The sequence below is a fragment of the Pavona decussata genome, unplaced genomic scaffold (genome assembly GCF_977016875.1).
Source record: "Pavona decussata unplaced genomic scaffold, jaPavDecu1.1 SCAFFOLD_41, whole genome shotgun sequence".
NCBI lineage: Eukaryota > Metazoa > Cnidaria > Anthozoa > Scleractinia > Agariciidae > Pavona > Pavona decussata.
Genome location: NW_028145463.1, coordinates 410,195 through 431,508, shown reverse-complemented (window position 1 = coordinate 431,508; position 21,314 = coordinate 410,195). Strand labels below are relative to the sequence as shown.

Below are 21,314 nucleotides of genomic sequence, written 5' to 3'. Positions count from 1 at the left end.
CATATTACAATTACATATTAGAGACATATCACTGAAATACCTTACTGCGCAAAAGAATGGAACAACAAAAAGCCTACCCCTACCATGCACAGCTAAACACTGTTTCGTTAATATGGTTTGCCACGACGCTATTGCCGTATATTATTTTATAAGAAAGCAGAATGAATGTTTGAATTACCGTAGCTGAAACTTTTCTCTGCATACAGAGGGGCTTTCGAGTGAAAGATGTGCTTTGAGACCTAACTGGGAGCGGCATGCTAAAATGCAAAACCATGCCCTATTGTAACGCAATGAGACAGACTCAGTCAATAATAATAACACTCTTGTTCAGTTGAACTTCTGCACTTCTGTGTAGGCCGTTGCAGAAGCGTCAATAGAACATGGTTGGTCTGCTGCACGATTCAAGTCTGTGCGTTCCTTCAGATGACCCATTCGTGCCAATCTAATGTACTGAATTGCTTTACTCTTGACAGCTCTAGTTGCTTTATCTAATGGAAAATCATGTTAATGTTCTTGTTTAAGTCCAATGCATATCGCTCCAGTGGCAGAAGTGTGCTGAAGAGGATTTTTAAGTTTGACTGAAGGGAGTTAATTTTTGCGGCGTTTTATTTTGCGGGTGTTTTTTTCTGCGGGAACTAATTTTTGCGGATCGAGGTCAATCTGCAAAATCCGCAAAAATTAGAACCCGCAAAATTTTCATGCTACACGATATATTACACGTCGGAAAATTTCAATTACTTGTGCGCGCAACGTAAAAAAACTCAAAAACTATAATTCGTATGGAGAAGATTAAACTATTGCTGAATTTGGAAAACAATACGCTTTAGATTAAAAAAAAAGGAGCAGCATAGGACAAATAATAAGAGAGATACAGTCAAATGAATGCAACAGCTTGTGAACGCGTAACTGAATTTTTGTTAAATTACACGCCGGAAAAATTCAATTACTTGTGTGCGCAACGTCAAAACTCAAAAACTATAAATTGTATGAATAAGATTAAAGTATTGCTGAATTTGGCAAACAATACAATGTGAATTAAAAAAAAGTAGCCGCATAGGTCAAATAATGTGAGAGATAGAGGCAAATAAATGCAAAAGCTTGTGAACGCGTAAGTCAATTTTCGTTAAAGTACACACGTATGAAAAAGCTTAAACTTTCGTTGAATTCGGATTAGAATACATTATCCATTAAAAGAAAGTAGCACCATAGCACAAATAATAAGAGAGATAGAGGCAAATGAATGCAACAGCTTGGTACACTGCGCGCAACGTCAAAACTCAAAAACTATAAATCGCATGGAAAAGATCAAACAATCGCTGAATTCGGAAAACAATACACTGTGGATTAAAAAAAAAAAGTAGCAGCAGATGTCAAATAATGAGTGTAGAAGCTTGTCTCCAAAACGAGATAACACAAGATATCTGTGGATTCGACTGGAGGTAAACAGTCAGGCTGAAAGTGCTTCCCTTCGATCAACACTGGATCGATTCCGATTGCGGATATTTTCTGCAAATATCGATCTCTGATCGGCAAATCCAGCTTCTTTGCATTTTCAGAAATCGGAAAAGAATATGCAGCCTTCGAATTATCTTCGGAGCTTGATTCGCTTTTGTGTAAGTCCATTTTTTCTAGTGGGAACAATAAATCCACTTCTTGTTTTATTTTCCTATTTGACGTCTTAAAAATAATAAAATTAATGAAAAAAAAAACAATTGAAAAAAGCCATGGTAGGTATTTCCTGGGAGATTTAGTGGTCTAACCGGGAGACCGGGAGATTTGATGAAAAACTTGGAGACTCCCGGGAAAACCGGGAGAGTTGGCAGGTCTGGAATTGCAGTTGTGACCTACCAATGCCGTATTACGCAATCAAAAGTGGTACACCAATATGGCGGCGGGCCAATGCGTGACGTGACGTGAAAACGATCAATAGCTTGTTGCGCTGTCTTTTAGCTCTTTGAGTTGCTTCTTATCTGAAAAACAGCTATTGTGTTCTTAGAGCTGAAATGTACCTCCATTATTTTGTGGCTTAGCTCGCATCCGCAGCAGATATTCGCAGCTACGATAGACAACTCTCTTGTGAGTCTCTAGGATGCTGGTGAAATTTCTTCTGGTGAGTGTCTAATGTTGTTTCTCATGCAAGACTGCAGTTTCGATTTCTTGGAATCTCATCAGCTGCTAGCATGTTAAAATGGGGTTAAAACGTTGACAAAGAATCCAACAATCTTTAATTGTTTCAATAACTGTTTATATTGCTTTTCAGTGAATTATGCAATTTGCTATTGAAGTGAAATGTTTATCAACTGTGAATAACACTGAAACAACGTTTAAACCATTTCAATCCGAATAAACGAAGATCTTCCTAAAAAAAAAACCCGAAGATTTGCGAAAAAATCGCTACAAAAACGAAGACTGTGGGTACCCATAGAAAGGCTCATATCGTGTTAACCTGTAACTGTTTATGTTTACGTTTAAATATAAACTTTTAAGGGCTGTTAGTTTTCTCATTGTAACTCTGGCCCTGAAGAAAACTAGTTGTGCTAGTTAAAATATTGGCCCCTAATAAATACGCCCTTTGCCGTAGTGTCAGCCCTGCAATCAGTTTGGTTTATTTACACGTAAAGAGACGTCTGGCACGTGCATTTCACTGCAAGAGATCCGGCAACGGAACGTATTCAGAACAGTTTATTTTGAGTCGTGTGGTCCCTTGCATCAGGCAAAAGTTTCGTACCGTGCTACACCCTCATTTGGAGAAGATGTAGTAATATCGATCACCTAAAAAAGCCGGAGACTTGCATCTTGGAACAGGGAGACTAATTAAACCACCCGTTTACGGAACACACCGGCAGTGAACGCGGCTTTGAAAATCATGCTCCCAGGGGTGTGGGACCCATTGTTTGATATTAAACTTTTTTATACATTAAAAATTACCTTTTCAAGCAAAATGGTGACAGATAATATGAAGATGATAACTGATAAGAACAAGAACTGCAATTTAATCTCCGCTATAATGACACCGATCAACTCCGACACTTTGCCCAGTTTCACGGTTACCAGGACCTTGCCCAATCTATCGGAAAGGCAAATGACTTAATCTCCTCGTTACTCCGAGTTCTACAACGGCAAACAGTAGTGACGGATTATTTTAAATAAATCGTCCGTGAAATACCTTGAGCTAAATTTTTTATAGAGTGTTGATGCAAGAAAAGGCCTAAGAAACTTGATGTTTTGTTACATGGATTTTCATATTTTTCTGTAGATACTCAACACTAAAAGAATACTGTACTTATTATCTACTACGTGCTCTCTGTGTTAGAGCTAGAACTTTGCACAGACTTGAAATGCGCAAATACAGGGCACTAAGTTTTGTTTCAATGATTTTAGCATTCATCTTCACAAATGTTCACCTTTCAACAAGCGTTTTGCTATATAGAGGCAATAAAATTACGTTGACTGCCATTTCTACCCAAGTTTTATTGTACCTCTATTAAGCGGCCAGTTTTCAAAGTCCCCAAGGTGGCCGCTTAATAGAGGTCCGACTGTAATATAGGGAACGACTAAACATCCCCATTGATCTCAATATTACAGCGGTACAAGAGTGCCATATGGCACAAGAAGTCATTACGCGCTCAATATTGGGTCAATTTGTATCAAATTTGGACACCAAACAGATCTTGGGGAGATCTGCAAAATGAAAACATAAAATCTTACCCCCCTTATACATAAGACATGATTAACCACCCCTCCATTTTATAATATTCCACGCTAAAATGAACAGGACCAATCATTTAAATAAATTAATTTTTCATTGTTTACAATGAACACTACTTTGCGAAACAGAAAAAGACTATCCGTTAGAAATCGAAACTTCTTGAAAAGTCGAAAATTTTGTTTTGATGCATCAACGAGATTGACCAATTTGCACCGAATGGCTTTCCATATAGCTGATACGATGGATGCAATGCCTGTAGACATCTATTAGGGGTAAGATGAAGATGGGGAGGGCTGGTCTATAAACGCACTGTATAATGACAGAAAGTGTAACACTGGAGTAGCCTTCAGCCATTTTTAATGTTACGTGCACAGCGCTAACGCGCGCCTTATTTTTCGACGGGCCATCTTCCGACATGCCATGTAACCAGGCCTGAGTCTTAGATGTAAGCACAACTGATTAATTTACGGTTGAACTCGACTTTGGGCGAAGGAGATGGGTTTATTAATCTTCAGAGTGAAGAAGTCAATCCGAGATATCGATAATTAAATCGGTGGTTTTGGAAATTTAACATGAGAACAAAACGGCCGAATTCTATACCGGAAGTTACAGAACAGAGCCGACCGAAAGCGGTCAAATAGTTTGAGTTTTTCTGAGAGTCATGCAAAATTTACAGGTTGATACATTTATCAGCCATTTCAGGTGAGCATTTGTTGTTAATTTGTCGTTCAGGTTCAGTTTAGCCAATAAGTGTTTAATTTTCATAACGGTCTTTGAGCTGTTTATCTAGCATGTCGAAGATGGTGCGTCGAAAGATAGTCGCTGTTGCAGTCTTCCCTATGCACGTAAAACTGAAAGGCTTTTGATTTCTTTTGTTTGCTCAGTTGTAAGCTGGTCTTTTCGTGACCCGCCTAAGGATAATGCTCGTGAACAGTCGCTATCTTTATCTTTATGGCACGCGAAGATTGGATACGAGAGTGAATAAAGGCCACTCTCGTACCCAGTCTTCTCTCACCCCACAAACATAGAAACAGTGACTGGGTATGAATCTGTCTGAGAAGGACCTTAACGGTGGCTTCGGAGGTCTTTAAAGGGGCAGTGTCACCTTTTCTAAGTGCCACTTTGAATAGCGAAAAAAAATATTTGTATCGGATGGGAACATAAAATAATGGTTCCATTTTTTTTTACAAATAACCCTTCTAGGGAACAAAAGCTAGTCAGAGTAAATCATTTTTGTCTGCAGATGGCTCAGATGGAAATGGATTGAAACTTGAAAAATTGGCCAATCTTTTGAAGTTCCTCGTGTGAATTTAAAACTGATTGTATTCTATTCTCACCCGGAGAAATCATTTCAAACTTTCCTCTCGCTGCTCTAAGAGCGTTTTTTTGTGAGGTTCTTTGTGAAATATTTGAGCTGTTTTGGCCAACATACAGCAAAATCTCCGCGACGGTTCCCCCTCAGCTTAAAATTAATGAAACAAAATATTTGGATTCTACTGTTCTCAAACCAAACACGTTTTACAGAATTCACTTTTTTAATGTTAATGTTTAAAATAGTCTCACTCATTATATACGCTACACTAATTGTTCTGTAGTGGGGAGGTTTACACGATACCGGCTAGACTTTCATTCCCGTACGACTTGAACACTTGCTGACATCGTATTAACAAAAGCCGGTTTGATGAAGCTATCAGTTTCATTGTGTAACGAAATGTTGAAACTTAATAGAAATATGAAACAAACAGTCATGTCCCGTTTACAAGACCCCGGAATGAATTTTCCTACAAAAATTGAGATTACTTGACCGGTAAAACTTTTTGGTTGAAAATTCACATCGTTTTTACTGATAATGAATAATACTATATATGGAAACGAATCCACCGGTTTGAAAGTCGTTCGAGTATCATGTAAACACAGCTAGCTTACTTACTGACTTTATAGAGCAGTCTTCAATTGAGTACGTGTCAAACTCAAAGTTATTACTCTAGCCAATCAGAACAGATGTAAACAGTTCGGTGAACCAATCAGAATTCAAAGCAAGTACATGTAACCTGTAACCTTGGCCAAGCGCAGGAAAACGTTGAACATCAAGGCACAATTGGCTTTGGCTTTGCTTCCCATTGGTTGAGAAAGTGCCGCGAGTTTTGCTGACGAATCAGAAAGCATAGTAAAACAAAACCAAAGCAAACGCGAAATTACTTCGACACCCAATTGAAGAATGCTCTATACCTACTTATTTACCTAGTTACTTACATATGTACATGAAAAGATCTGCGCCAGGTTGTTTAAAAGACCATTGCGCCAATTTGGAATTGACGTCTACGTCTACTCTGAAAAGAAAAGACTGTTATAATAAAAGCATTTTCTTATGTTTGAGTTTAGATAAAATAATTCCACGATGCAAATAAGAGGACCACTCGATTATGGCATCTTGTCAAAAGCCAAAAAAAATCATTTGAAATAAAAAAAACCCCGCATATTTCTTAACTTGTTCTCTCAAAATTAATGGGATTTCAAACAACCGAGCCCTGATCAGTTCTAAGATAATAATTGCATCATTATTCTTCTGAGCTTATTAAGCCGGTCAACGCTAACTACATCACTTGTTGTTGTTATTCAAACACAAGTTAGTGAGAAGTATTTTATTTTAGTATTTGAGTCTTCGCCCTCTTGTAATCTGGTTTCTGTAAGTTAACTCGCAGTCTTAGACTGGTTAAATTCATTGCTTGGTCTTTTGTGCTCTTTCTAACTTTGAGGGTCTTAGAGACTGTTTTTACTTACAATGGCAAGCACAATTTTTGCGGCTAAGTTATGGTATTTTTAAAAGAAACACAATTTAATACGATTTGGAGAAAATCATCTTTACATGCGAAACTGAGAACACTAGAAACGTCATTCTTAAAAAAAATTAAAGTTCTCGCTTCTAAATATGGGTAGATAAGCCGTTAAATTTGGCCTAAGTAACCACATTTTTTCTGAATTAACAATTAAGTAAAACGTTGTTCTCAATATTGTCTTAAAACGAATAATGACTTCAAAAAAATTAATAAAATGTCTTCAAAATATCTTTACAATGTTGGTATGTTATTTGTTATGCAGCTATGAAAAATTAAATGTTACGTCAAATTCATTTGTCCAGGTTTCTTAACGTTACATCAAAAGAAGAAAAATTACGTTTTGAAAACTTCATAAAGTGAAGTACCATTTTGCGCACTAAAAACAAGCCTGTACATGTCCTGCTCTCCAGATATATTACGAACCACAAAAGCAAAGGTTTAATGCAGTAACTTCATTTTGTTTCCATTTCATTTGTTACTGATTTACTGTTTGTTTGTTTGTTTTATTTATCCGGCCATTGCATTTAAAATATTTACACTACTTACAAGTTCCCGGGATAGTTTGCATCACACCAAATGGACGTCATCAATGGATCAGTCAGACTCGCTTAGTAGTTCTCTCTTGTCTTGAGTATGATGACACTTCTGCCAACCAAAAAATATGTGAGGGATAAGTTTTCCTCGAGGCTCTAAATTTAGAAGTTTGTGGAGCTCAGGTGAAGCGCTTATTTTTTTTTTGTTTGCCAGAAAAAAAAGGAGAGACAAACGAACAAAATTGAAGACACTACCCACGAAGTCCACCACATATTTTTGGCAACACATTAACAATTTCCCTTAATCAGCGAGACTCCTGGTGCCTCAATTGAAAACAACGTTCAACGGAAGTTTAACTTCCATTAAGGTCATTAAGTTCATAAAATGTCTAAAATTTAAAGGTACCATTCTTAAAAATCTGAGGGGAAATGGTAACATTCGTTCTTTATCTCAAACGGTTGAAACATTAACTAGTGCGAGAACAGGCGATCAAAATAGCGGGGAACGCAATTTTATTTACGTTGCTTTTTATTTTCTGAACGCCTGGAAAAGGCTAGAGTAAGAAAAGTAAGGCATTTTAGCATAGTACCAAGAAAACACGAAAACGAACATCTTCTCATGGCATCCTTTCTTAAAGCTATCCCCTCGTTTTAATAAACAGCGGAAGGCTTGGTAATTGAAATAATCTTTAGACAGCTTTTACGACTATTCCTCTGGCAGGAATTGAGCTTTCTTTGCAGATAGCTGTCCTTGTTTATCATAAAATTACGTCTGTCTGAAGTTAAACACAAACTAAACTTACCATTCTGTTTCATTTCCTTTCTCCAATTCAAGCTTCACATCATCACCAATCAGCACAAATGGAGCCCAGTACTTCAAGTCACGGAACTTCTCTGACTCACGCAGAGATTTCATGGCCTGGTGAAGAGCCACAATCGCGCTTTTTCCTTCTGCCAGGTGGTAGTAGAAGTGTTTCATAAACTCCATGGTAGCCTCGTCATCAATCGCCCAGAGTGACACCAGAACAGAGCGAGCACCAGCACACAAGAAAGCTCGCGCGATACCAACCAAGCCCTCAGACTTGACTTCTCCCCGGCCACTGTGACAGCAACTAAGCACTACGAGTCTTGCTCGCAGACGAACGGCTTGTACATCTGACATTGTTAATATGTAGTATTTTTTCGCAGGGATGCGAGATGTCCAGCCTGGGTTTGGGGCCAAAAGAATTTCTCCAGTTTCAGCACTCCCGTGTGCGGCAATGTGCACCAAAGCAACCGACTCCAATCTTTTCACCACTTCGTCTTTAGTCGCATCTCGTCCGGTGAGAGGTGTGGTCTTTAGAAGTTTTCCAATCATCTCCACTTCCTTTCTGGCGAATGGAAGCTGCTTCCAAACGGGCCTACCAAACACGTTGGTAACTTCTTCCAAACATGGATCTCCCACAAGCAACGCCCCACTCCTACCGTGAAAGTCCTCGGGTGCATCTGCGATCAGTCGTAAAGCGGTCAACGAGGGAACGATGTGAATCCTGATTGATTCACTAAGTGCAGAGTAAGGAGCCAGGAAAAATGGACCATCTGGAACAAGGGTTAACTGGTCACCTTCGAGCAAGTCTGCAATGGGGCCAATAATAACATCATACAGCTGGCGCAAAGAATTGACAGAGGAGGTCGGTGATTGGTCTTTTTCCTCAGCAGCTTCTCTGTTGGACGGCGGGCCATCACATTCTTCATCCATTGAACGATCCTCGCACATTACTCGAACGCCTACAGCAATGTCTCTCAAAGTAGCATCTATTAGCAACTTGCAACTATCAGGTTCTATTTCCTTTTGCTTAAAGAGAATCTCTTTCCCTCTTCGCAACAACCAAAAACTGATCGCATTTTCATCAAGCGCAAGAAAAACTGTTTCTTTAGTTACATTGTTTAATATATGGGTAATTGTCTCCTTAGGTTTAGGTAAAGCGGACGGTGATGAGTCAACTCCATACTTTTCTTTCAACACATCGATCAAAGCCTGTGCTCGTCCTTGCTCAGCAGTGCACAAAGCCTCGTCAGTCTCTCCAGTCTTCACAAGAGTTCTCCATAACGAAGTGTACGCACACTTGTGGAGATCACGAAAGCTTATTTTCCACATATCTTTTGACTGTAGAAGAGCTCTTATGTCATCAAAGGTTTTTACGCTCGATCGATAACAATCAAGTGCCTCAGTCAAAGAACCCACACATTCATAATTATGACCTAATGAATGGCATGATTGAGCCTCTTGAACCTTATCCCTCAACTCTTTAGCAATACTAAGGCTTTGTTTGTGATACTCTACTGCTACTTTAAAATTACCTAGTCGGGAATACACATGGCCCAATGCGTCATAAGTAGCTCCCTCCTCAGCCCTGTCGCCCAATTCTTTCGATATAACAAGACTTTGTTTCGTGTACTCCATGGATTGTTCAAAATCACCCAAGCGTAAAAGAGCTGCACCCAGGTTTCTAAAAGCCTCCCCCTCATTATCCCTGTCCCCAATTTCTTGAGCGATACTGAGACTATGTTTCCAACATTCATCGGCCTGTTTGAAATCAAGCATTTTATAATAAGCATCTCCAAGACCGCCATAGGCTACTCCCTCCCCATACCTGTTCCCTGATTCTTTAGCAATACTAAGATGTAGTTTTTTATACGCTGCGGCCTGTTTAAAATTACCCAGACCTTGATAATCATCGCCCAGGTTGCCATACGCGCTTCCCTCCCCATCCCTGTCCCCTAATTCTTTAGCAATACTAAGATCTAGTTCGTGATACTCTGCGGCTTGTTTAAAATTACCCAAACCGCGATAAGCAATGCCCAGGTTGCCATACGCTCTTCCCTCCCCAGCCCTGTTCCCTAATTCTTTAGCAATATTAAGATGTAGTTGGTGATACTCTGCGGCTTGTTTAAAATTACCCAGACCTTGATAAGCATTGCCCAGGTTGCCATACGCTCCTCCCTCCCCATCCCTGTCCCCTAATTCTTTAGCAATACTAAGATTTAGTTCGTGATACTCTGCGGCTTGTTTAAAATTACCCAGACCTTGATAAGCATTGCCCAGGTTGCCATACGCTCTTCCCTCCCCAGCCCTGTTCCCTAATTCTTTAGCAATATTAAGATGTAGTTGGTGATACTCTGCGGCTTGTTTAAAATTACCCAGACAGCGATAAGCAATGCCCAGGCTACCATACGCTTTTCCCTCCCCATCCCTGTCCCCTAATTCTTTAGCAATACTAAGATCTAGTTCCAGATACTCTGCGGCTTGTTTAAAATTACCCAGACCGCAATAAGCAATGCCCAGGCTGCCATACGCTCTTCCCTCCCCAGCCCTGTTCCCTAATTCTTTAGCAATATTAAGATGTAGTTGGTGATACTCTGCGGCTTGTTTAAAATTACCCATACTGCAATAAGCGTTTCCCAGGTTGCCATACGCTCCTCCCTCCCTATCCCTGTCCCCTAATTCTTTAGCAATACTAAGATGTAGTTCGTGATACTCTGCGGCTTGTTTAAAATTACCCAGACCTTGATAAGCATTTCCCAGGTTGCCATACGCTCCTCCCTCCCCATCCCTGTCCCCTAATTCTTTAGCAATACTAAGATCTAGTTCGTGATACTCTGCGGCTTGTTTAAAATTACCCAGACCGCGATAAGCAATGCCCAGGCTGCCATACGCTCTTCCCTCCCCAGCCCTGTTCCCTAATTCTTTAGCAATATTAAGATGTAGTTGGTGATACTCTGCGGCTTGTTTAAAATTACCCAGACCTTGATAAGCATTGCCCAGGTTGCCATACGCTCTTCCCTCCCCAGCCCTGTTCCCTAATTCTTTAGCAATATTAAGATGTAGTTCGTGATACTCTGCGGCTTGTTTAAAATTACCCAGACCTTGATAAGCATTGCCCAGGTTGCCATACGCTCTTCCCTCCCCATCCCTGTCCCCTAATTCTTTAGCAATACTAAGATGTAGTTCGTGATACTCTGCGGCTTGTTTAAAATTACCCAGACCGCGATAAGCATTGCCCAGGTTGCCATACGCTCCTCCCTCCCCATCCCTGTCCCCTAATTCTTTAGCAATACTAAGATTTAGTTCGTGATACTCTGCGGCTTGTTTAAAATTACCCAGACCTTGATAAGCATTGCCCAGGTTGCCATACGCTCTTCCCTCCCCATCCCTGTCCCCTAATTCTTTAGCAATATTAAGATGTAGTTGGTGATACTCTGCGGCTTGTTTAAAGTTACCCAGACTGTCATAAGCAATGCCCAGGCTGCCATACGCTCTTCCCTCCCCATCCCTGTCCCCTAATTCTTTAGCAATACTAAGACGTAGTTTGTGATACTCTGCGGCTTGTTTAAAATTACCCATACTGTCATAAGCAATGCCCAGGTTGCCATACGCTACTCCCTCCCCAATTCTGTTTCCTGATCCTTTAGCAATACTAAGATGTAGTTCGTGAAACTCTGCGGCTTGTTTAAAATTACCCATTCTGTAATAAGCATTGCCCAGGTTGCCATACCCTTTTCCCTCCCCTTCCTTGTCCCCTAATTCTTTAGCAATATCAATATGTAGCTTTTGATACTCTATGGCTTGCTTAAAATTGCACTGGCTGTCGTAGACCACGCCCAGATTGAAACAAGCCATTGCCTCCCAATCCCTGTTCCCTAATTCTCTAGCAATACTAAGATGTAGTTTGTGGCACTCTATCGCTTGTTGAAAATCACGCAGACGGTGATAAGCACCGCCCAGATTGCAATACGCTTCTCCCTCCCTAGACCTGTTCCCTAATTCTTTAGCAATACTAAGATGTAGCTTTTGATACTGTATGACTTGTTTAAAATTACCCTGACTGTGATAAACATCAGCCAGTTTAGAATAGGTATTTCCTTCCCGCTCTCTATTGCCCAATTTTTTAGCAAGGCTAAGCTCTTGCATATGCTTCACTATATCTTCTGACTCGCCCTCCGCCATTTAGTTAGATGATGACCAGAGATCCTATCAAATCTGCTTTGTTTCACCAAGGACGTTCCTAGAAAAAGAGAAAGTTTGAGAACTTTCCCATTTGTGCTTAATTTCTCTGACTCTGATATCTTTCGCACATAAATTTCCACCGACAAACACGGAATCCCTGTAAAAGGGCTTGATGCAAACTACATTTCTCTTTTGTCCGTTTTGTTGAAAGGATAATTACAGAACCATGTTCTGTTGTTTCAATTCGTTTAACGTATCTGTGGCAACTTCAAGTTCAAGGGCGATGAGAGCAATAAGTAAAATTAAGTAAAATTCAAAACAAATGCCTTGTTGTAAATTACTTGTTTTGCAAGACCCTGGACTCGGCCGCCTCAGAAACTAGGAACTGAGCTGGTAGTTAACATGACGTCATTTGAGGAATTGAGCAAGTTGGTCTTATTAACATGGCACATGCAAATGACTTACCGGCAGGCTGTACCGTTCACTGCGTCTCTAAATTGGTGCTTCTTGGAGTCAGTTACATCAGCTCAATAAACAGGAATGATGACTCTGTAAATAAGTTATTTACAGACATACAATTACAACGGTAAAGGGCGGCCGGAGACAAAGGAAGGAGTGCTTGGGAAGGTGTAATTTACATGTAATAACATGCATGTCATTCAGTTTTAGCTCGATCAATTGTCACGTGCTTAAAATAATTGCGGCAACGAGAATCGAAACAGAAACTTTTAATGTTACTAATGTTGATCAAAGAAATAAAATTTCAAACATTTGACAGAATTGTCAACCTACTCTACGGAATAATTAGAGTTACACGAGTGAGGAGCAATTTTTAGTCCAGGGTTGACTTTGAAAACAGACAAAGGGAACATGTGGTTTCGATTTACCTTTGAAGAAATTCTTTTATTTTGGGCTGGCTTGTCTTCGAGTTTTTGGTGTGCATCCCTGAACAAGTAATTCACAAAGCCCTCATCATCAAGTCGAGACAGCATCACATCATAAAAACGAAACGTCTTTTCAGCCATTCATTCACAAAGGAACTGGGTGGTGTTTACAAGGAAGAGGGATAACAGTACAAAGTTATCCCTTATTTTAATAAAAGAACATTTCTTAGATAAGGTTAATTAGCCAAAATAAATCCAGACTGGCAAAAAACAAACAAACAAAAATACAACAACAACAAAATCAACGACAACAACAAAAAACAGCAAAGACTAAAAAGGTTGAAATAGCTGTTGAACAGCACATTCTGGGTTTAAGTGCTTCGTTGTACCGATAAAAACTCAGTATTTTAATACCTAGTTTTAAAAAAAGCGCAAATGCATGATGTTTATGAAGTAATAAAAATAACCGAGAGTTTTGTTTTCGGGTCAGTTCGGCGTTTCCTTTTCTATTCCTGGAATTTGAGGTGCTTCGCTGACGAGTTTTCGACATATTTCGTTTCCCAGTATCGGTTGCTTCACTTTCTAGTTGTGGTAGCTTCGTTTTCTTCACTTTGAGTTTTGGGTGCAAGGTTTTCGAATTTAGAATAATGAGGTATTTGTACTCGACACTTTCAGAAGTAAATATACTTTGAGCCTTAGTTTCGCCCATCCACCCTCTCCCAGGCGTCAGACAATCACATCTTCATTACACCTGAATATACAAGGCGCTCTCCTCGTACCCCTTATATCCCCAGTAAACAAATTTAGTTATCACATGGCATATACATGACATGCAAGCGCGCGTGAGGAACCTGTGCATCAGTGTGTTCACCACAACGTGACACGATATTGACTCAACCATTTTGTTGGTTGGTTTGAATATCCAATGTTCCCACACTGGGAATAAATTCTCCCCGAATAAATTAAATAGCTCCTAACTGGAAATTAAACCTAACAACACTTTATTGCCACCTGTTCAAGAAAACCCGAACTCATTTGGCACGAAAGAATTTGACAGCTTTCCAAGATTGGCCAAAATGTAAAATTAATAACATGACGGAATGGTGATTGTGACGTGACATTTTGAGCCTCGACCATAGAAGGACAAGGAAACACTGCACCAAGCACGACAAAAGTCTCAATAACATCGCAAAGAGTCATAAGAAATCTTTTGAGTTACTAAGTGGCTGTTTCATACTGCCACTACGTGTTGCTACGTGTATAGCGTGGCACGATCAAGGTCGAGTTTTAAATTTTCGTTCAACAGACAAATGCCAACATAATTTTCCCAGTCAGCAAATGGGAGTGAGTTCAAAAACACCAGGGAGTCTTACACATTAATCCGTTAAAACCTCACACAAGCTACTAACTCACCTCTTACAAAATGCTGTCGGAGTTTCGTCAGGAAACTTGATAGAAACTCTCTACAAATAAGAAAATTGAAAACAAACAATTAATATCCAGTTTACTGACATTATCTCCAATATCAGTGGCTGCCAAAATAGGAAGAGGAAAGTTAACACAAGGAAAGGTAAGAGCTGATTTAAATGTAAGAAGCGGCAGTAAAATATTACAGCCCGATAGCCGGCCAATCACCCAATGAAAATATTCTTCTTTGTAGAAACATAATAAAGAAAATATATTCAGAATTGAAATTTAACTTCGCATTCCTTTTAAAATTTAAAAATAGTTTGCGGGCGATACAACCGTGATTTCGAGAAACGTAGAATATCTCAAAGCTTTTTCTTACGATAATTGACAACTTTGGCGAAATATTTTGGATGACGTCTGAAATTCAACAAAAATGAAACAAGAGCTGACGTGGAAAGGCTCTCAGAAAGGTGGCAGTAAAAAGACCTTTCAAATGTATCATGTAAACGGTTAACTAAAACATTTTGGGACTTTTAATTGTCACAAGATGAACATTAAAAAACAAACAAACAAATAAACAAAAACAAAAACCGACTGACTGTATCTTGTAATGTACATGTAATTTATTATAATGTATTTATTATGTTTCAAGTTTCAAGTTTATTTTTGCCACAATAAAAGGAATCATGGGACAGTTAGATAATAATAAAATAAAGGTGGCGAGGAAGCCCAGAAGAAACCACAAGGCAAACTGAAAAATTAAGAATAGTTACATCACCGCAACAGACATTGGAATTTTGCCCAGGATGTAATTGTGTACATTTGGCCACTGAAAAGCTAAGTTTTCAACATTTCGTCTTGACGTAGGCAAACATCAATAAATAAATAAATATTTAGAATTAGTCGCCACGATGCATTTCGTTTACCTTAAAGTGCTACTACGATCAAATTTTCGAATACCTTTTATTTGCGGTCGATTGGTAGTTTATGTCCTAAAGTACATGATTTCCAAGTTATATCTTCATAAGATGAAGGAATGTGCGATTTTTTTGCGCTCAAACTCCACGGATTTTCATCCGCCATTAAACCGCCATGTTCCTGCGGCCTGGTTACCAAAGGCAGATGGTGTCCAATGACAACAGAGGCCGGGTCACCCGGGAAAAACAAGTGACGTCAAACTCTCAACTCGAAGCCCAAGCGAGCCCTACGAGGTTAAATTCTCATACGGTTTCGAACACGTTTTCGAAAAATGTTTCGTTCTGTCATTGGTGGGAAGTCGCTGTGTTGTTCAGTGGTATAACAACTGCTCTAATCGAGCGGCAGGAATTGCGCTGCATGCGAGTCCGGCCGACAGAACGAGAGATGTGTGGGTCCAGTTTGTTGTCTTGCACGTTTTGCTATTTTCTCGGTTTAGTTCGAGGGACACTCGGGCATTCCACCCAAGTCAGTGAACACAAATTACACCTGGATCTTTTGAAATTGAAAAGGGTAAGCGATCAGGAGATCGTGAACCTGAAAAAATCCCCGAAGGGGAAGGAGCGGCAAAAGGTAAGCTTATGTAAAGTGGGCGAAATGTGTGATCATGAATATTGTTTTTATCTCGATACCTTGTTCAGCACCCATACAAATAGCAGTCAAATTTTTATACGCATTTTATATTGCGTTTCTAAAGTACTAAACTTTGATTGAACGAGTAAATAATGTAAGTGCAACTAGCTCCCGGAACTAGCTTTTCCCTCCGAAGCATTTCCAAAACATCTCAGTGCGATAAGAGTAAGCTTGTGTTTACTTTGCTTGTGCAAAAGCTTGTGGCAAAAACTGTGCAAACAAACGCGAAGAAAACCCCTTTAATTATCCATTTTTACTCAGCTTTCGATGAGGTGGTCTTTGGCGTTTACAAAAGGGTTTCTTCTTTCTTTTAAGTGGTTTCCTTGAAGAAATAGTTTGAATTTTTTAAGAAAGGTTTTTAAATGTAATAAAACCTCACATTCAGTTGTTTCTTATCAATTAGATTCAATTGGTAATGTATTTTAAATTTTGATTTATTTTTCAGACGCTGAGTTGCAACAACGTCAAAACCCAGCTCTTACTATTAAATACAGGCCAAAACAAGCCTTGTAGAGCACAACACGTGAAAAATGTGGACAGCCAAGAAAAGGCCAGTGCTCCTCCTTAACTAGCAGTTGAAGAGCACTGACCTTTCTCAAGGGCTTTTCTCGATCTTTTGTCATCAACCACCAGTTGACAAATAGAATCAATAAAAAAACTGTTTTCTCACCATTCATCATGCCTCCTCTTTGTAACTCTTTCCATTACATAGGCTTCTGTTTTAGGGACTGGTCAGAAATTAGTGGGGAGGGAGGGAGTGAGGTGGAGATTTTAAATTGAGCAATGAAAATAATGTGACCCTCCATAGCGATGCAAATGAAATTTCATGACCCTCCCCCTGAACAGGTAATACAATGTAGCTCAAATACCAGAAAAAGAAAACAAGAATGGAGGCAAACTGTAAGTTACTAACTGGAACCATTTTGCCCCAACATAATTCGAATCATCTATCGAGCCCATTGGCATCATATAACTCCATTATGCTACACATTTCCTTTACATTAATATTTTAATACTTAATACTTGTCTTGCTTTTGTTAAATAATGACTTAAATTAACAAATTTTATTTTGTCTTTTGTATATAACTCGCTCTTCCTGTCATACTATAAATTATGATCACAAGAGCATAAATTTATGTGAACCTCTGTTTTTCACTGCTTATTTTTTCATGACCCTCCACCTCCCCCCCCCCCCCCCCCACCCCCTGCTCCCTGCTAATAGGGAGCTGAAGCACAGACATTCCTGAGCCATGTATAGCAACCACAACTCAAATGTTCTCTCTTTTGGTGTGGTTTTAAATAAATACTAATTTGAATATAAACAATATTAATATGGTAGCCATTTTGGAATAAGGTTTATGGTTCATCGTCTGCAGTACATTAATAATTTTATTTTTATGTTCATTTGAAAAAGAGTGCCAGAATCTTGTTTCACCAATAAATTTGTTGTTGTATAACTGAAATTGAATCTATATTTTCTAAGAATAAACACTGATCAAGAAGAACAACCTTGAGAAAAAAAATCAAAGGTGGCTCGGACAGTCTCAACTTTACTACATTTTGGTAGCATGCATTTGCCCAACTCTCACTGCACCAAAAGTGAAAGTAACAAGAACTGTTACCACAGCAACAGTGTATCAAACTCTTCAAGACTTGCTTGGGGGTTTGCCCTTAGACATGTAGGACAAAGGATGTTTGTTGTTAGGTTGATTTGACCCTTCATTAGAATAAGCAAAAAAATTTCAATTAATACCTGAATCACAAACTTTAACTCCCAAGAATATTGTTTTCAATGTATATTTGCAAAATTCCTACTTTTCCTCCCCTCATTTGCCTAGGTGGATGCTTGTTACCAGAAAGCATGCCTTAATAAATTTTCATTTATAAAGCTAGTCACTTCTTCAGTGCGTTAAAGCATCCAGTGCAGTGGTGTTTAACATGATGTAAGCCACCTTAAAAAAATATATGTACACAGAAAAGACTGTTAATACTATTACATTGTTCATAATGGTGCAAGGGAAGAAAACAAATCATTGCAAATTGTTGTTGCCTTGCAAATTTATTTGTTTATTGATTACTGTACTTATTTAAATCTGGATACAATGATGTCCATGCAGCACCAGCACTCTCCAGGCTTGGTAAGTCGCTCAAGGGAGCAATTTGAACATTTGCACCTGAGAGAATATTGAACCAAGAGGAAACTTAGCATCAATTACAAGGGAACGATCAGCTTAAATTCAAGCCATTGTACGGAGCTTTTCACTACAATTTATATTCTTTTTCCATGATAAAAAAGCGCAAAAACAGTAAGCTTACTCGGAACCGAAACTTAACTGTGCACTCTAATTTAACACCAAGGCAAAACTTTCGAAAGCAAAGCTAAAAATCTAAACTTGACTTCAATTTCAATTCAACTGAGTCTCCGGTAGCCTCCCTCCGGGGAATGAACTGACTAGTAGTCAACTGAAATTGTTGCAGATTCTCAGGCACTACACTTTTAAAGCTTGCCTGTTTTGTTAATACAGCAAATAACACATCTAAATATCAATCTCTATCTCTAATATCTTACCCGAGAGATGAACGACTCAGCAAAGTCTGCTCTTCCTTCTCTTCCCGGTTCTCTTGTAGCAAAAGAGCTAGCTGCTGAACTTATTCGGCGGCCTCTTCTTCAGACGGAACTAGCTCTACAGAGTCATGACTTCTTCATTTCCTTTGCCTATATAATGCGAAGACGATCCAGGAGAGCTTTCTGTGGTCAAAACAGCTCTGAAATTCGTCGCCAGAGAGAGAGGTTGAGAGTGTTACGTCACGACAAAAACACAATAGGTTTGAATAAAAATACCGCAACTCCAATCACTTTCATACCGCGGGCTCACTGGAACATAAATTCATAATGGCGGACTCGAAAACACCACTTTTCAAGGCTCAATATTTTCAATTTACGGGGCCCAAACTTCATTTCAGTGACCAAGACAGGTACAGCCACATCGGATAAGCTGTAAAGAACGTATTTTTGTTTCATACGTGACATGAAGTTTTGATCGTAGTAGCACTTTAAATCAGTGCGATTTTAAAACCAAAATGCCCGAACCTTTCTGTCAATTGATGACATTGCCTGAACACCCGGAAGTTTTCTTGAAGATGTCTTATCCCTTTATTTCTCTCACAGATCGGGTATTATCAATAATGCATCTACTCTACACTAAAAGTATCTTACAACATGCTTTACCGATAAAAAGCGCATCATTACAGCCAAAGCATACAATAACAAATTGAAAGGAAGGACTTTTGTTGATCAAGTTATTTTTAAATAGTAGAATTTGAAGCACAGAAAGTTTGAAGTTGACGACATCCATGCTTAATGGGTAATTTCTAGTTTGCCAAATCAAGGACCATCAGGGAACGATATGTTAAACCACAGACCAAGCATTTTACTCGATACCAATTGCTTCCATTATTGCACAAAACAGCAGGTATTACACTGAGTCAACTCCCTCATAAGCGAAGACTTCTCGTGAGGGACCATTTTGTAAATAACCGTTTTGTTTCTCAGTCAAATACTGTTTCAAAAACTCTCTTGTTAGCGACCTCGTGAGGGACCATTTTGTAAATAAAAATTTTTTCCTCAGTAAAATACTGTTTCGAGGATTCTCTCGTGAGTGATCAATGCTAAAATTCCTTTATCGACCGTGACAACTTTCGGGGCCCAAGAAATTTGACAAATTCTTTTGTTTTGTGTTGCCGGATAGCGACCACCTACAAAAGAGTTACGAAATCCTCTCGTTACTTAGATGTCACAAAAGTTTAGTTTCTAATTAATAACGCTGACAGATTTTTTACACAACTGAAAAAATACGTGTACTGCTAGATTATGGTCGCATGGTAACTTCAACAGTTATATCAGATTCTTGCAACTCATTTTTAAAAACAGCGATGATAGAGATAAAGAGGTAGCTACGGAAGAAAGATGACAACAGTGAAGATCCTCCTTTACCAGTCCCGGCAGTGTGAACAGTAAAGCGGGATCAGTTTTGATCTTAGTTACGAGTCAGTATTACCGAGTTCACAGATTATCAGGGCTGCGACGAGTTGTCCTCTGCAGTCGCGAAAGTCACTATGATGCTCTTGTCGATTGAAAACACAGAAACACTGAATCGCGCATTCTGGATTTCATGAAGAAGTTATATAACGTCACGAAGAAACCAGATGTATAGAATTTCATATGTGACCGATTCTAATTGGAAGTTTTGTTTGGGTAAACTGATTTTAAGTGATTTAACAAAGAGCACATTTCGAAGGGCAACGTGCATGTTTTAAAAACGAAAAATGAAGAAGCGAGTAGCGTACTGTAGTACTAGTTACCTGATTTAGAATAAGTTTTTCTCAAAGGAGCTTTGTGTATTTGCTTCATTTCAGTTGAAAAGGCAATAAATAGTAATAATTAGTGGATCCATGCAGCTTTTGACCTATTGTCTTGATTTTCTCATAAGCGATCACATTTTCCTGCACCAAGCTAAGGGTGGTATGTTACAAAAAACTGCTCAAATATTTGACAAAAAGTTTTTTCTCTAACTTGAGATTATTCTTCGAAAACCGGGAGGAAAATTTAAGGGATTTCTACGAGGGAGAACAAATTATAAACAGTTTTAGGCGATTCCTCTATAATACACTGCATGGAAAAACTTGAAAAATTGGCCATTTTTTTCAAGTTGCCATCTATTTCCATCCTAGCCGATCCGCAGCTAAAGATAATTTTTAATACTGTAAACGGGTAGGGTTATTAATTGTTAACAAAACTGAACCATTATTTCAACGTTCCTATCGCAACAAAGATAAGTTATAGCTATTTAAAGTGACACTAAAAATTAAGGTGACAAATCGTTCCTTTAAGAGAGAGTTGCCTTGTTTAGTGTGTACGTTACTGGAACTGAAAGCCGTGCTTGGGTAACAAAAAAGATAAAAAATGTCGCCCAGATCAATCCATCGTTGTGGGATGAATATTTACAGTTTCAAAACTACATATTCGGATGTCAGAGCTAACCGGGTTTTGTCTGAAACTTTATAGATATCAAAGCGAAATATACAGTTTAGACTTCAGCGCCCAACTGAATCTGAGAACATTTTCCGGTAAGTGTATTGCCCGTACCGTGTCGTTACTGGCTGGAAAATTAAAGCTACCTTAATCTTGATTCATTAATATCCTTCATAAGTAAGTAAAATTCAAAATACAAGTCTCGTCAGGGATGAGTACAACATTTGTGAGACTGATCTTAATTCGGCTGACTCAGAAACTATGGTAACTCGTTGGGTGAGTTAGAGAGGCTGCAAATTAAATTGCAGTGGAAC

General features: G+C 39.0%; 1 protein-coding gene and 1 long non-coding RNA gene across 2 annotated transcripts in view; one reads left to right on the top strand and one right to left on the bottom strand.

Moving 5' to 3' along the window:
• Positions 1–7,878: 7,878 nt before the first annotated feature.
• The window catches only part of LOC146482901 (uncharacterized), a 30,749-nt gene continuing 17,313 nt past the window's right edge, over positions 7,879–21,314 (bottom strand). The window contains exon 2 of the mRNA XM_085106492.1: positions 7,879–12,044. Coding sequence (XP_084962618.1) covers positions 7,879–12,044 — 4,166 coding nt within the window. The remainder of the gene's footprint in view (positions 12,045–21,314) is intronic.
• On the top strand, positions 15,596–16,640 carry LOC146482902 (uncharacterized). The gene is made up of 2 exons (XR_014863999.1): positions 15,596–15,908; positions 16,414–16,640. It is a non-coding gene; the product is annotated as an uncharacterized LOC146482902 (long non-coding RNA).